General features: G+C 37.0%; 1 protein-coding gene across 1 annotated transcript in view; it reads right to left on the reverse strand.

Annotated features, from left to right (window-relative positions):
* SPAG16 (sperm associated antigen 16) overlaps positions 1-13,111 on the reverse strand; it is a 560,091-nt gene that overhangs the window by 523,912 nt on the left and 23,068 nt on the right. Inside the window, exons 6-8 of the mRNA XM_036422106.2 lie at positions 5,760-5,867; positions 3,479-3,596; positions 920-989 (exon numbers count right to left, since the gene is read on the reverse strand). Of these exons, the coding sequence (XP_036277999.1) occupies positions 920-989; positions 3,479-3,596; positions 5,760-5,867 (296 nt within the window). The remainder of the gene's footprint in view (positions 1-919; positions 990-3,478; positions 3,597-5,759; positions 5,868-13,111) is intronic.

Raw genomic sequence — 13,111 nt, forward strand, 5'->3', positions numbered from 1 at the left:
ATTCTTGACCTCCATCTCCATGGAGTTTATTTGGAAAATTCCCCAGGCACAAAGGCATGTGGATGATGGAGCTCAACTTACACATCTGCCTTCTGTCACTTGCCTTCTGTGACTTGCGCTATTTTCCAATGGCTAAACATCATTGCCTCATATGTACAATGAGTGGCCAGATTATTATAATCTCTGAACGCATGATAATCTGGCCACTCAGTGTATATCTTATATAATAAAAGGCTAATATGCAAAGTGTCCCATCAACTAAGACTTCAACCAGCAGGCAGGCCGGCCAACCGCCAATGTCCCCACTCCCTGACCAGCTGGCTGATCCCCACCCATGCACAAATTAATGCACTCATATACTGAGTGGCCAGATTATTATGCATTAAAATCATAATAATCTGGCCGCTCAGTGGATCTATGTATAAGGGAAATCTTGCAAATCTTTATATGTCAAGGGACCAGGAGATAGTGGACCCCAGCCTCTGGCTAGTAAGCCCCCTGCTTCTTTCTAACTACCCACAATGCAGTTCTTATATATGGAAAGACCTTATTTTAAAATCCCAACTCTGTTGCTAGTCTACACTGAGTGGCCAGATTATGATGCATGCAGAGATCATAATAATCTGGCCACTCAGGGTATAGTCTAGTTTTAGAGCTTTGGGGGAGAAGACTAATGTGGTACTAGATACTCTCTCACACTCATAAATCCTCCCATTAGGATTACTCATATTTTTCTCTAAAATTAACCTATATAGATTCACACCAATACTTCCTCTTGGTCTTTTCATAAACATTTTCATTTATACAATGGTTACCACACCATTTATTCAATTTTAAATATCTAGGATTTTGAGCTATGGTAAAGTTGTGATATCACCGATCAATATTAAAATATAGTTTTATCACATTGTACTTTTACCTCTAACTTTAGTATCTTGGTAACCATTCCATGGGTCCATAGTCTTTGATGATGATTGATATGCAGAAATCTAAAAATAATAATAATAATAATAATAATCCCAAAATATGCAAAATAGTTTAAAAGTGCAATGTTTAAGTATTGATTATAAAATATAAAAAAATAATCTCTCTTGTATTAAGTCTTATGTATTTAAAATTTTAAACATAAATGGCAACAAAAGAAAAATGTAATATAAAATTTAAATTAAATTCCACAGGAAATTATTAAGTACCTATTATAGTTAAGCATTTGAAACATTTATTTTATTATTTTCTAAATAATATGTTTATGAGGATATGTTTTTATTGATTTTTTAAAGTGAGGAAAGGGCAGAGAAAGGAAAAAAACATCAATTGGTTGCCTCCCACATATATCAGGATCAGGGATCGAACCCACAACCTAGAAACATGCCCTGACCTGGAATAAACTCCCAACCTTTTGGTGTACAGGATGATGCTCCAATAAACTGAGCCGCCCAGCTAAGGGCTGAAACACTTATTTTGCAGCATAGTCTCCTGAATTAAGAATATTCATTCCACATTCTGAATAATAATTAATATTCAGTTCTCTACTTTAAGAGACACTTCCCTCTGTTGAAATTGCTTCACAACAACTTAATTTATTTATGTTTATAAAACAAGAGGTAGGTATTAGTTGGGGAATAAAAGATGAAGAGACTGTTATTATTCCTAAAACTCTTAGCTAATTTTCCACCCATAGAGATTCCTTGTTTTATTAAATGTATTATCATTAATATTAGTTTGGTGGCATGCCATTTCCCTATATTTCCTGAACAATAGACTTAAATGTAAAAATCAACCTTAAAAAGATTTTAAAAAATAATAATTTTTTTAAAAAAGGCCCTAACTAGTTTGGCTCAGCAGATAGAGTGTCATCCTGCGAAGTGAATGGTCCCAGGTTCAATTCCAGTCAAGGGCATGAACCGGAGTCGGCTGTGGCACATTCCCAGCAGGAAATGTGCAGGAGGAAGCTGAATTGATGTTTCTACCTTTCAATCCCTCTCCCCCTCCCTTCCTCTCTGTAAAAAAAAAAATCAATAAAATATATTTTTTAAAAGATGAAAAAGTATCTCATCCCTCATTGCATATGCTTACATACACAAACACAAAATACCTTATGTTTACTTACACACAGATTTGCACATTCTTTTCTACTTCCACTGAGTAGCTACATTTCTTTATTGATAGGAAATAGCAGATAATAAATTGTAACATTTTATTAGTGTTCATGAAATGCTTTTAAAAAAGGAGTGAAAATTTTTTATCTATTCTTGGATGCAAAATATATTATAAAACTTTAAAAGGCACCTCTTATGTAAAAGTGTGAAATTTACACAAAAGTTGCAAATATAATACAGATAGTTCCTGTATACCTGCAGCCCATCTCCCTCCATCACATCATGTGTTACTGTGGTATATTTTTCACAAGTAATGAACTAATATTGGTACATTTTATTAACAAAAATCCATATTTTATTCTAATTTCATTATGTTTTCCTAATAAACTTTTTCCTTTTCAGGATCCCATCCACAGTACTACCTTACAGTTAGCCATCATGTCTTGAGGAATACTGGCCAGGCACTGCTTTGCAAATGTCCATACATTTTGGTTTTGCTGGTGTTTTCTCATGTTGAGTGGATTTATGAGTTTGGGGAGGAACACCGCAGAGTAGAGATGCTATTATCAGCACATCACATCACGGGTCCATGCTATAAACATGATGACACTAACTTTGACCACCTTTCTGAAGTTGAATTTGCCAGGTTTCTCCGCTGTACAATTACTTTTTCTCCATTTTCACTGTTCTTTTGGAAGCAAGTCAGTAAGTGTAGTCAACACTTAACTGCTTAGGGGTTAAGCTCCACCTCTTTGAGAGAAAGATTATCTACATATGTTATTTAGAATTCTTCTTTGAAGAGCTATTTTCTCCTCCCATCTTTCACTTATTTATAGAATTACTAGAGGCCCGGTGCACGAAATTTGTGCAAGAGTAGGCCTTCCATCCCCTGGCTGCTGGCTCTCCTTCCCTCCAGCACCCAGGAACCTGGCTCCCCTCCAGCTGCTAGCACCCGGGACCCAAGCCTCCCTCCATCTGCAGCAGGCACCTGGGACCTGGGCTTCCCTCACAGCCCGGCTTTGTCGGGAGGTTGCCCAGAAGGACGCCCGGAAGGATGCCTGGTCTAATTGGCATATCACACTTTTATTATTATAGATGAACATTTATTTTATACTTTGAGTTTTTTCTCTAACTCTAATAATTTCCTGTAAATTTTTGCTTTAATTCAATAATATTTAATTTAATTAAAAAAAAAACCTTTACAGGTTTAAAATAGATTAAATATGTTTCTGAATATTTACAAATGAATCTTTATTATCATATGACAGTTGATGGATATTTTTTATACTTATCTCAGGAATAAAACATTCTTTTGAATTTTGTCATAAACAAATAAATGGGTAAAAATCACTGCGAGGTACCTTTGACAGTCTTTTTACCTGCTCAATGGCTTTGTCTCTCTCCATGGTGGTGAGCATTTTCTGCCGCAGCAAATTGTGGTGCTTGTCAAGTAGCACTCTGATAGTGGGTTCATACGATGCATAATGTAACCTCAACCTAGGAAAAGTAAAGGGCACCTTAGAGGGTAATTCCGCTAAATCGGTGATTTCTATTTAACATCGAAACGTTTCCTTGGCATTGGGATAAAAAATGAATAACCATATAAAGGTCAGCATAACAGAACTGAGAAGTGCAAGCAGCATTAGACAGCCTACAACTTCCCTGCCTCCGGGCTGGGAGCTGGGAAGCCGCCTTTCTAGGTATTCAAACACACACTAAGAAAATCGCTGCCATCCACAGACAGAGGGGAAAACTGTGTTCCTGTAATCCGGAACAACTTTCAGAAAGACAATGGTTATCAGCAATAGATGACTGAACAGAAAGAGCGTCATTCACATCAAAATAAAGGGCGGTCTTGAGAACAAGTTTGATTAACCTCATATTAAGGAAATTAAATATAAAAATATATTTATTATCTCACAGGAAAAAAAACACTCAGCTTATGATAGAAACACCTCTAAGAATCTGTTTTGTTTGAAAATGATTTTAAAATACTTTACTTTTTTTATTGAATTGTAATTTACATGCAATAAAATATACAGATCTTTACTGTTACAGTTTAGAGTTTTCATAACTATGCATGTCTAAGTAGTCCACCTTGTCACTAAGTTATAGAGCATTTTAACGTCTCAGGAGATGCTAGACCTTCATGTATCTGGAACACATCAAGATATGTTCTCTTTGGAAACTGGCTCCTTTCACTCAACACAGCAACCAATATATGTGTTTGCTGATTTTTTTTTTTTCTTATGTTTGTCCCATTGCAAGTTTATTGGTTGCATTTTTATTTTTATTATTTCTTTTGTTTTTCCCTCTTCGCATTTAATTTGGTCTTTTGAGCTTCTAAGTTCAAGATTAGATCACTGGTTTGAAATTTTCTTCTTTTCTAATCTAAGCATTGATCAATTTCACCTGGATTCATCCCAAAAATTTTAAAATGCTACATTTCCAATCAGTCAGTTCAAAACATTTTCCCATTTCCTTCTTTGACTCATGTCTTATTCAGAATGATTCTACTAAATTTCCAGGTAACTGGGAATTCTCCACAGAGCTTTGTGTCATCATTTTTTTTTCATTTAATTTGGTTTAAATAGAATATATTTTGCATGACATCAGTTAACACAGAGATTTATTTATTTTTTTATTTTTTATTTTTTTTATGGCTCAGCATATGACCTATTTTGGTGAACATTCCATGTGAACTTGAAAAACCAAGAATTCAAAAAGGTCAATTAAGCTCAAATAACTTGTCTTCTTCTATAGACTTAGAGAATGTTTGCCTATTTTTCTGCTAATTGCTAAAAGATTAGTGTGAAAAATCTTCAAATGTAAATGTGGAAATATTTATACTTCCTTTCTGTTTTATCAGGTTTTGCTCCATATATTCTGAAACTCTTATATCAGATTCATGCATGTTGACCTTTCCTGATGAATTGACTCTTTTTATCAACAGGAAATTACATATTTTTCTCTAGCAGTTAGGATGGCCCTGAGGATCTAAGTCTGTGGCCCCTTTTCCCAGGCCCCATGGGCTTGCAGAGGTGGCCCTTCTTCCCTAGAAAATGCTGCTTCAGAAATCTCTTCATCACAAGGTAAGAGATGGCCCTGGAATTACTCCTCTTCCCTCCTCTCCTGACTGCCAAGCTAATGGTCTGACAAGGAAAGAAAGATACTATACATTCAACTGCTCCAAGAATTACTAACCATATACTAACAGGAACCAGAAGAGTGCCCCAAAGATTGGACTTTGAGGAACTTGATAAAAAGGGCTATAAACTAGGACTGGTTAAATAAAAATTCATTGACCTTGAACCAGTTTCTTTAAGACACTGAATTTTCCAAGTACTGGAGCAAGAACACCAACAAAGGAAGTGAAATCACTCCTGGAGTAGCTCTTAGAAACTTAGAAAAAGTGAGAGCCAAACCTCAGCAACATGGAAATGCCTGAGCTGCCCTTGCAGAGAGCAGAGGGCATGACAGCAAGAGCCTAAACTTGCTCATCTTTGAACATCAGATGCATAGTTTAGTATTTGGCACACAGTGTATGCCAAATAAATGTTGAATAAATAACTTCACATGAAACCTTCTGCCATAACCAAGCTGTTTAACACTAATTAAACACTTCTTTAATAAATATGCCAACAAATATTAGCAGCTTACCCTTTGAGCTCATTAATTAATTTGTTTTTTTCTTGGATTATTCGCTTGTGATGCATTCGATGAAAATCACGTTCTTTCTGAGTTTTCAGCAGATCTTCTCTAGCCTTGCTGAAAAATAATAATAACTTTAAAGATCTTTGCTAGTTCCTTTCTTAAAAAAAAAAAGTTATTTAGCTGTAAGTTAAAATCCACTATTGAACAATTCCAAAGAACATTGAGAAACAAAGATTCCATTATAATTCTCATTGAAGAATCCCAATCAACATACTGTATATTGAGATGGGGGATGAATGGGTCAAAACCTGTACTTTCATAAATAGCATTCATTCACATTTTATTGAAGTAAAGAAAAATGAAAGTCATGCTGCTGCCAAAATAACTTATAATCCACCTACTTCCAAAAAGAATTTATTTATAAAATTGAAATATAGGCAAAACAGAGTAATTCCAAATAATCACAAGATAATGACTTTACAAAATGTAAGACTTCTGAACTTGTTTAAATACATAGCTAAAAGAGTATGCATTGAGTTACTTAGTTCTGATAATTGTGAAAAAGAAAGCAAACACAAGATTTGTTTTTCTGGTAATGCATATGAGAAATACACACTACCTGCAGATCAAATTACTAACATTATTGGTAATTTGATGAGAAAGGTCTTCAAATTTAGAATTGTAATATAGAAGCATTCTTCAAATAGATGCATATTCTGAAAATCCCTAGCATAAAGCAAAAATATTTTAAGCCCAAGCTGTCTGCGAAAAAATTAATAGAAATATTTTGCCCACCCCCATAATATTGGTTTCAATATAAAAAAAACACAAAATATAATTTGTAATGAAAAAGTGGTTGTCTAACAGTCTCAGTTAAATGACAAAGTGCCACTGCGTAGAAACTCTCATGTTCTGAAAAGAGATAAGCTGAATTAGAGTGCTGACATCTCACAGGATGATCGGAAAGGAATAAATCTGCTTCTCGGGATCACAGTATTTCAAAACACAGATTCACATCATGAAATGCACGCAAGCAGATTTCTGCTTTAGGAGCGATGTCACAGTAATCACTGACTAGCAGGGACTGTGATGCTGCCAGGTAAGAGGGAAGCGGTTAGGTGTCCAGGCGGCTTGATCAAGTCACACGTGGCATATGGCCCCAGTGTCCTGTCTGTTCTTTCAAATGTCCTTCATTGAGAATCCCCTCCCACTCCTCCTTTCAGGGAGGATGACCTGTATCATTTTTTTTGACTACCATTATGCAATGTTTACTGCATATATCGATAAATAAACAATATGTCACAGTACGCATGGCTCCCTTCCACCATCTACCCTCCATTTCCATGCCCATATCTTGAAAGTGCTCCAAAATATTCATTAAAATATTTAGTCTTGAAAAAAAAATCATCTGAGGAGTATGCCAATGATAGGTGAACAAATGATGTCTTCTTTCCAGATTTTACCCTCCGTGTGTGTGAATGAAGATGGACCAAAAAAAGAGAGAACCCTCTGCCACCACGAGGCTGATGAGTCGGCATGAAGAGGAGGAGAGAGCGCCATTTAAGTTCAGTGACTGGGAAAGACGAGTGGCTGTGTTGACATTCAGTTGTGTAAACAGAAGAATAACACCTGAATTCTCCCTCATTTAGAAGAAAGCATGTAAAGTGGCTTATGTTCTGTCTAGCACATGGAAAATACTCAGGGAATGTTACTGTGATCATGTGATCACCATCGTATTAATCTTACTACTGGACATAGTAGAAAAGATATATTCCAGTCCTCTAACTACTAGACTTAGCTACCTAAAATAGGGGGCATCCTAGTAGGTAAGTTTCCTCTACTTCACAAAAAAATATCAAAATTAATGATCATTATAAACCTATCTTTTTAAAGAATTTAAACTTTTATGAACATCTATTTTACATCTACTAAGACTGCCTTACTTTCAATAACTTGATAAATTAAATAAATGAACTTATGTTTTATTTATCTTATCTGAAATGTAAAACCATAATAGGATTTAAAAAAGAAATACAGGGTAGGGCAAAAGTAGGTTTACAGTCGTTTGCTTGAAAAACAAGATAATAAATAATAAATGATACAAGCATATACTGTTTCTCATCCTCACAACTATAAAGCTACTTTTGCTTTGCCCTGCCCTGTATGCAGAAAAATAATGCTGCAAAGTTTCTTCAGCAGGACCACAAATGTGCAGCATGGCGTCAACTCACTCTTTAAATACACATTACAGGCCTATTTGTACTCATCCAAGAGAGGAAAACATAGGAATTGATTGAAGTATTAGACCTTAAAGTTTTTCTGACCATTAAATTGGTTTTCTGAGACTTGCATTCTGTTTGCACAAATGAAGTCTCCTCAGTCAAACAATTTAAATTCATTTCATGGTGATGCCTTTCCTATTAATATTATGACCTCCCCGTGGCCTGTCTGCTTAATAAAAGGAAAATAAAAGCAGTTCTAAAAATATTCATAAAACACTGATAACCAATTAATAATTCAAACTATAAAGAATTTTCTTATTATATTAGCAGAGCATGTTTGTGTTAAGAATAAACTTTTACTAAGACAGAAAGCAAACATGGAGATTGTATTTTGAGTATACTGCGTAAGAGTTCTGCAGTGAAACATTCTACTGAGATTTGTGTATCACAAACAACACACTGTACATGCTTCTTCTCTTAAGGAGATGGCAGGATGACCATTTACTAATGATTTCCCCATTTCAGCAAACCAGCATATCAAAATCCACTGTTAAAGTATAAAATATAAAGACACATAGTCTTTATGGCCTGCTATAAAAACCTTGCCCTCAAAACTCCACATTTCCACATGGGAATGTGATTTAATACTGTACTCTATTTTTCTGGGGTTTTTTTTAATTTTCTTTATTGATTAAGGTGTTACATATGTGTTCTTATCCTCCACCCCTGCTCATTCCCTCACCCGCCCCACCCCACCCCCACTCATGCCCTCACCCCCCTGGTGTTCCTGTCCATTTGTTAGGCTTATATGCACGCATGCAAGTCCTTTGGTTGATCTCTCCCCCTACATTTCCTCTGAAGTTTGACTGTCTGATCTATGCTTCTCTCTGTCTCTGAATCTGTTTTTGTTCATCAGTTTATGTTGTTCATTATATTCCACAAATGAGTGAGATCATGTGATATTTATCTTTCTCTGACTTATTTCGCTTAGCATGATGCTCTCCAGGTTGATCCATGCTGTTGTAAATGGTAAAAGTCCCTTCCTTTTATAACAGCGTAGTATTAAGCGAATTCCCCAGTAAAATAATTTTATTAGCCTAATAGTTTTAATTATATATTCTGGAGTAACCATTTAACAATGAGTTTACTGGAGTACTTTGTTATAATAATTTTGCAAAGGGAAGCATATAAACATTTTATTTACCTGCACTAATCAAAGCAAGCCTTCATTGTCAAGTATATGTCACATGTGCCAACTTAAGTCAATGCATTTTCCGGGATCAGTATTATAGGATTACCAATTATTTCATTGTCTTGAGTTGGTTATAAATGAATTAGTTTAATCCACTAAAATCAATATTGGGATAATTTTTTAATAGACAAAATGGAATTCAACCAGATTAGAAAAAAACTTTCATTATATTCTTAACCAAAAAAGATAGGGTATACCCATATCTAGAAAATAAAAACTTCCTTAATTTAAGAAGCAATTACTTAAACACTAAAGTAAAAAATTTGGGAGACCTTATTATTATCTTTATTTTCACAGTAGGTGTTTTTTTCCTGAAAGTCATTGTAAGTAAAGGGTCTTTAGAAAAGCTGGGTACACTGACTTTTTATAGACATGAATTTTGTAAATGAAATTGGGACCCCTTGATAAAGTACTCAATTTATTTAGTCAAAATTAATTGCAATTTAATTAAAATTAACATTTATTGGGTATTTACTATATGTCAGACATTGTGTTAAACACTTTAAAATGATTCCTTCAAGAATAAGTAAGATTACCCCACTTGCATATGAGAAAAGTGAGTGAAAATATATTCTCATATCAAAAAGTGAGAGCACCATGTATTTGTGTTGCTTTGTCCACAACACCTGATCCTGTATTGATATCTATTCTAAACCCAAGTTTGAGTCAACCAATACAGAGTTTGATAGTTTCATTATTACTGTATTGTTACCATCTAAATTAATCGGTAAGGCGGTTATTCATGATTAACAATGTTATCCATGTTTCCCTCGTGTCCCTCCATCAGTCTATTGTCCACACAAGGGCCAGCTCCTCAAAACTATCCATTAGTGCGCACTCCACTCAGAGGAAAGAGGACATTCTTTAAAAGGCCTCTACCACTCGCCCCTCGCCCCAGTCACTGTGTCTTCCTGCTAACAAGCCACGCGGTCCCCACCTGCTCCCTCTGGAATGCACTTCCTCTTCCCTCTGTCCGGAATGCCCTTTCCCAAGCTCCCATGTGGCCTCTCTCTCAGCATCTTCCAATATCTGACTGGACTTCTCTCTCCAGCCTATCAAAAACAGCACTCCGCTCACTTCTGTCCCTGTTCCCAGCTGAGTTTTCTTCACAACACTTACCACCACCTGGCACAGGTCTATCTGTTAACATCCACGTGTGCTAGTGGCTGTTGTATTGGGCAGGATAGCCTTGGAGTGAAAACGGTGTGATGGTATGGAGAGAAAAAGAAGAAGAAAAAGAAGACTGTCAGTGGGGAAGGAGAGGCGGAACAGGATGTTGTCATAGAAGCTGACAGAGGAGAGGAATGAAAGATAGTACAAGAGGAGGGTAGAAAGCCAGACTAAAGGATGTCAAAGAACAAGTGCAATTGTCTGTGTCCGTGGGTTATGCACGTATGCCTGTGAGTTCCTTGGTTAATCTCTCCCCACCCACCCCATGTCCTGCCTTCCCCCTGAGATCTGTCAGTCTGTCCCATGCTTCCATGTCTCTGGATCCACTTTGTCCATCAGTTTATTTTGCTCTTTGGTTCCGCATATGAGTGAATTCAGACAACAGTGTGGTGAGGGCCTGGGGGTAGGGGGGCTGGTGGGTGCAGGGTGGAGAAGGGTCAATGAGGAAAAAAAGGCACATATATAATAATGTCAACAATAAAGGTAAATTTAAAATAATAATTAAAAGTTATTTTAAGTAAAATGTAATCGGTGTTTTTAGGAATAAAACAGAAAATTGAGAATTTATAATATCTACATTATGAGAATGAGAAAATGCTAACCAAGATATGAAACAATATAAGCAAACAGGTTCTTAATTAATGAGACTCTTACAAGTTTTTATGGATCTCAGACTGAGGTTAATATTGTAGAATGTCAACCACCAAATTAAACAAGGTTTATAAAATAGTGTCTTGGCTATGAAAGATTTTATGACTCTAGTGATGCTTTCTAGTCTTTATTTAACAAACAGTTCTCTATTAATATGTGGCAGATCACTGAAGTTCTAGACCTCTGCATTTAAAATTATAATTGATCTACATTTCTACATAAAAGTACAGTTGTATTCTCCTTTTCCAAAAAATAATGCCAAACTACTACATATATAAATCTTCTCTGTTATCCAGAACATATTATTACCTTTAATGTAACTATAAATATTTTTAATAATACATTTTCCCTTAAGAACATCGATGAGGAAAACTTCCAGAAGTCATTTCCCAAACGTTTTTAAATCAAGTTATAACTATTATTTCCAGGTGTACAACGTAATGATCCTATATAATAAAAGGGTAATATGCATATTGACCTTAATGGCGAAATGACCAGGAATGATCGGTTGCTATGATGCGCACTGATCACAAGGGGGCAGACGCTCCACACAGGAGCTGCCCCTGGTGGTCAGTGAGCTCCCACAGGGGGAGCCCCGATCAGGAAGAATCTGGCTCATGGCTGGCCAGCACAGTGGCGGTGGCGGGAGCCTCTCCTGACTCCGCAGTAGCACTAAAGATGCCCAGGGGGCCGAAACCGGTTTGGCTCTGTGGTAGAGCGTAGGTCTGTGGACTGAAAGGTCCTGGGTTCGATTCCGGTCAAGGGCATGTACATTGGTTGCGGGCACATCCCCGGTGGGGGGTGTGCAAGAGGCAGCTGGTCGATGTTTCTCTCTCATCGATGTTTCTAGCTCTCTCTATCTCTCTCCCTTCCTCTCTGTAAAAAATCGATAAAATATATTTTAAAAAGAAAATGGTGCCCAAGGGAACAGGCCTAAGCCATTAGTCAGACATTCTCTGAGGGCTCTCAGGCTGCCAGAGGGATGTCTGACTGCCAGCTTTGGCCTGATACCCCCAGGGGTGGGCCTAAGCCAGCAGGTGGAAATCCCCCAAGGGGTCCCGGATGCAGGCCAGGCTGAGGGAACCCCCCACAAGTGCATGAATTTTCCTGCACCGGGTCTCTAGTTTTATATATTTACTAGAGGCCTTGTTGGGTCCCTCGGACTGGCCTGCACCCTCTTGTAATCCAGGACCCCTCAGGGGATGTCAGATTGCCAGTTTCAGCCAAATTCCCATAGGCCAGGCCAAGGGACCCCACCAGTGCATAAATCCAAGCACCAGGCCTCTAGTATAGATATAAGATCTTTGGTTAATCTCTTCTCACTCTCCCTTCTCCCCTTTCCCTATGAGATTCATCAGTCTGTTCCATGTTTCCATGCCTGTGCATTGAGTGTCTGCCCCCTGGTGGTCAGTGTGCCTCATAGCTACCAGTTGAACAGTCGAATGGTCAGACAGTAGAACAGTCACTTAGGCTTTCTAGTAGCCCTGCACACAAATCCATACGCCGGTAGCTCACTGCCACTACTCCGCCTCCTGTAGTTCCCCCTGCCCCGCTCATAACTAGCTGCCCTGCCCCCTCCTGTAGCTCTCCACTGCCCACATGTAGCTCACTGCTCCATTCTCCTGCTGGTCCATGATCTCGCCATTAAGCAGTCGGTCGTTATGCTTCACGGCATAACAACCATTTGCATATTACATCTTTATTATATAGGAAAGATTTCAGAATCATCACCACAATAAGTCTAATTAACATCTCTCACCATATATACATATACAACATACACCAAATTTTAAATTTTAGGATATAATCTATATTTGTAGCAAGCATAGGAAAACCTCTGTTCTAAAATTGTCATTGGTTACACCAGAAAGATAATTTCATTTTTAATTTAGCAACACAAATTATATTTTAAAGTGAAATATTTTCCCTTTCTATTCTTCATCCTTTATCACTGCTGAATTTTTTAAAAATGTTAATGTGAAGACTAAAAAAAAAAATCTACTATGCATGACAGCCTTTAGAGATATTGATAATAATAGCTGACATTTTCAAAGCACTCTGTG

This window comes from Pipistrellus kuhlii, unplaced genomic scaffold (genome assembly GCF_014108245.1).
Source record: "Pipistrellus kuhlii isolate mPipKuh1 unplaced genomic scaffold, mPipKuh1.p scaffold_m20_p_7, whole genome shotgun sequence".
Taxonomy (NCBI): Eukaryota; Metazoa; Chordata; class Mammalia; order Chiroptera; family Vespertilionidae; genus Pipistrellus; species Pipistrellus kuhlii.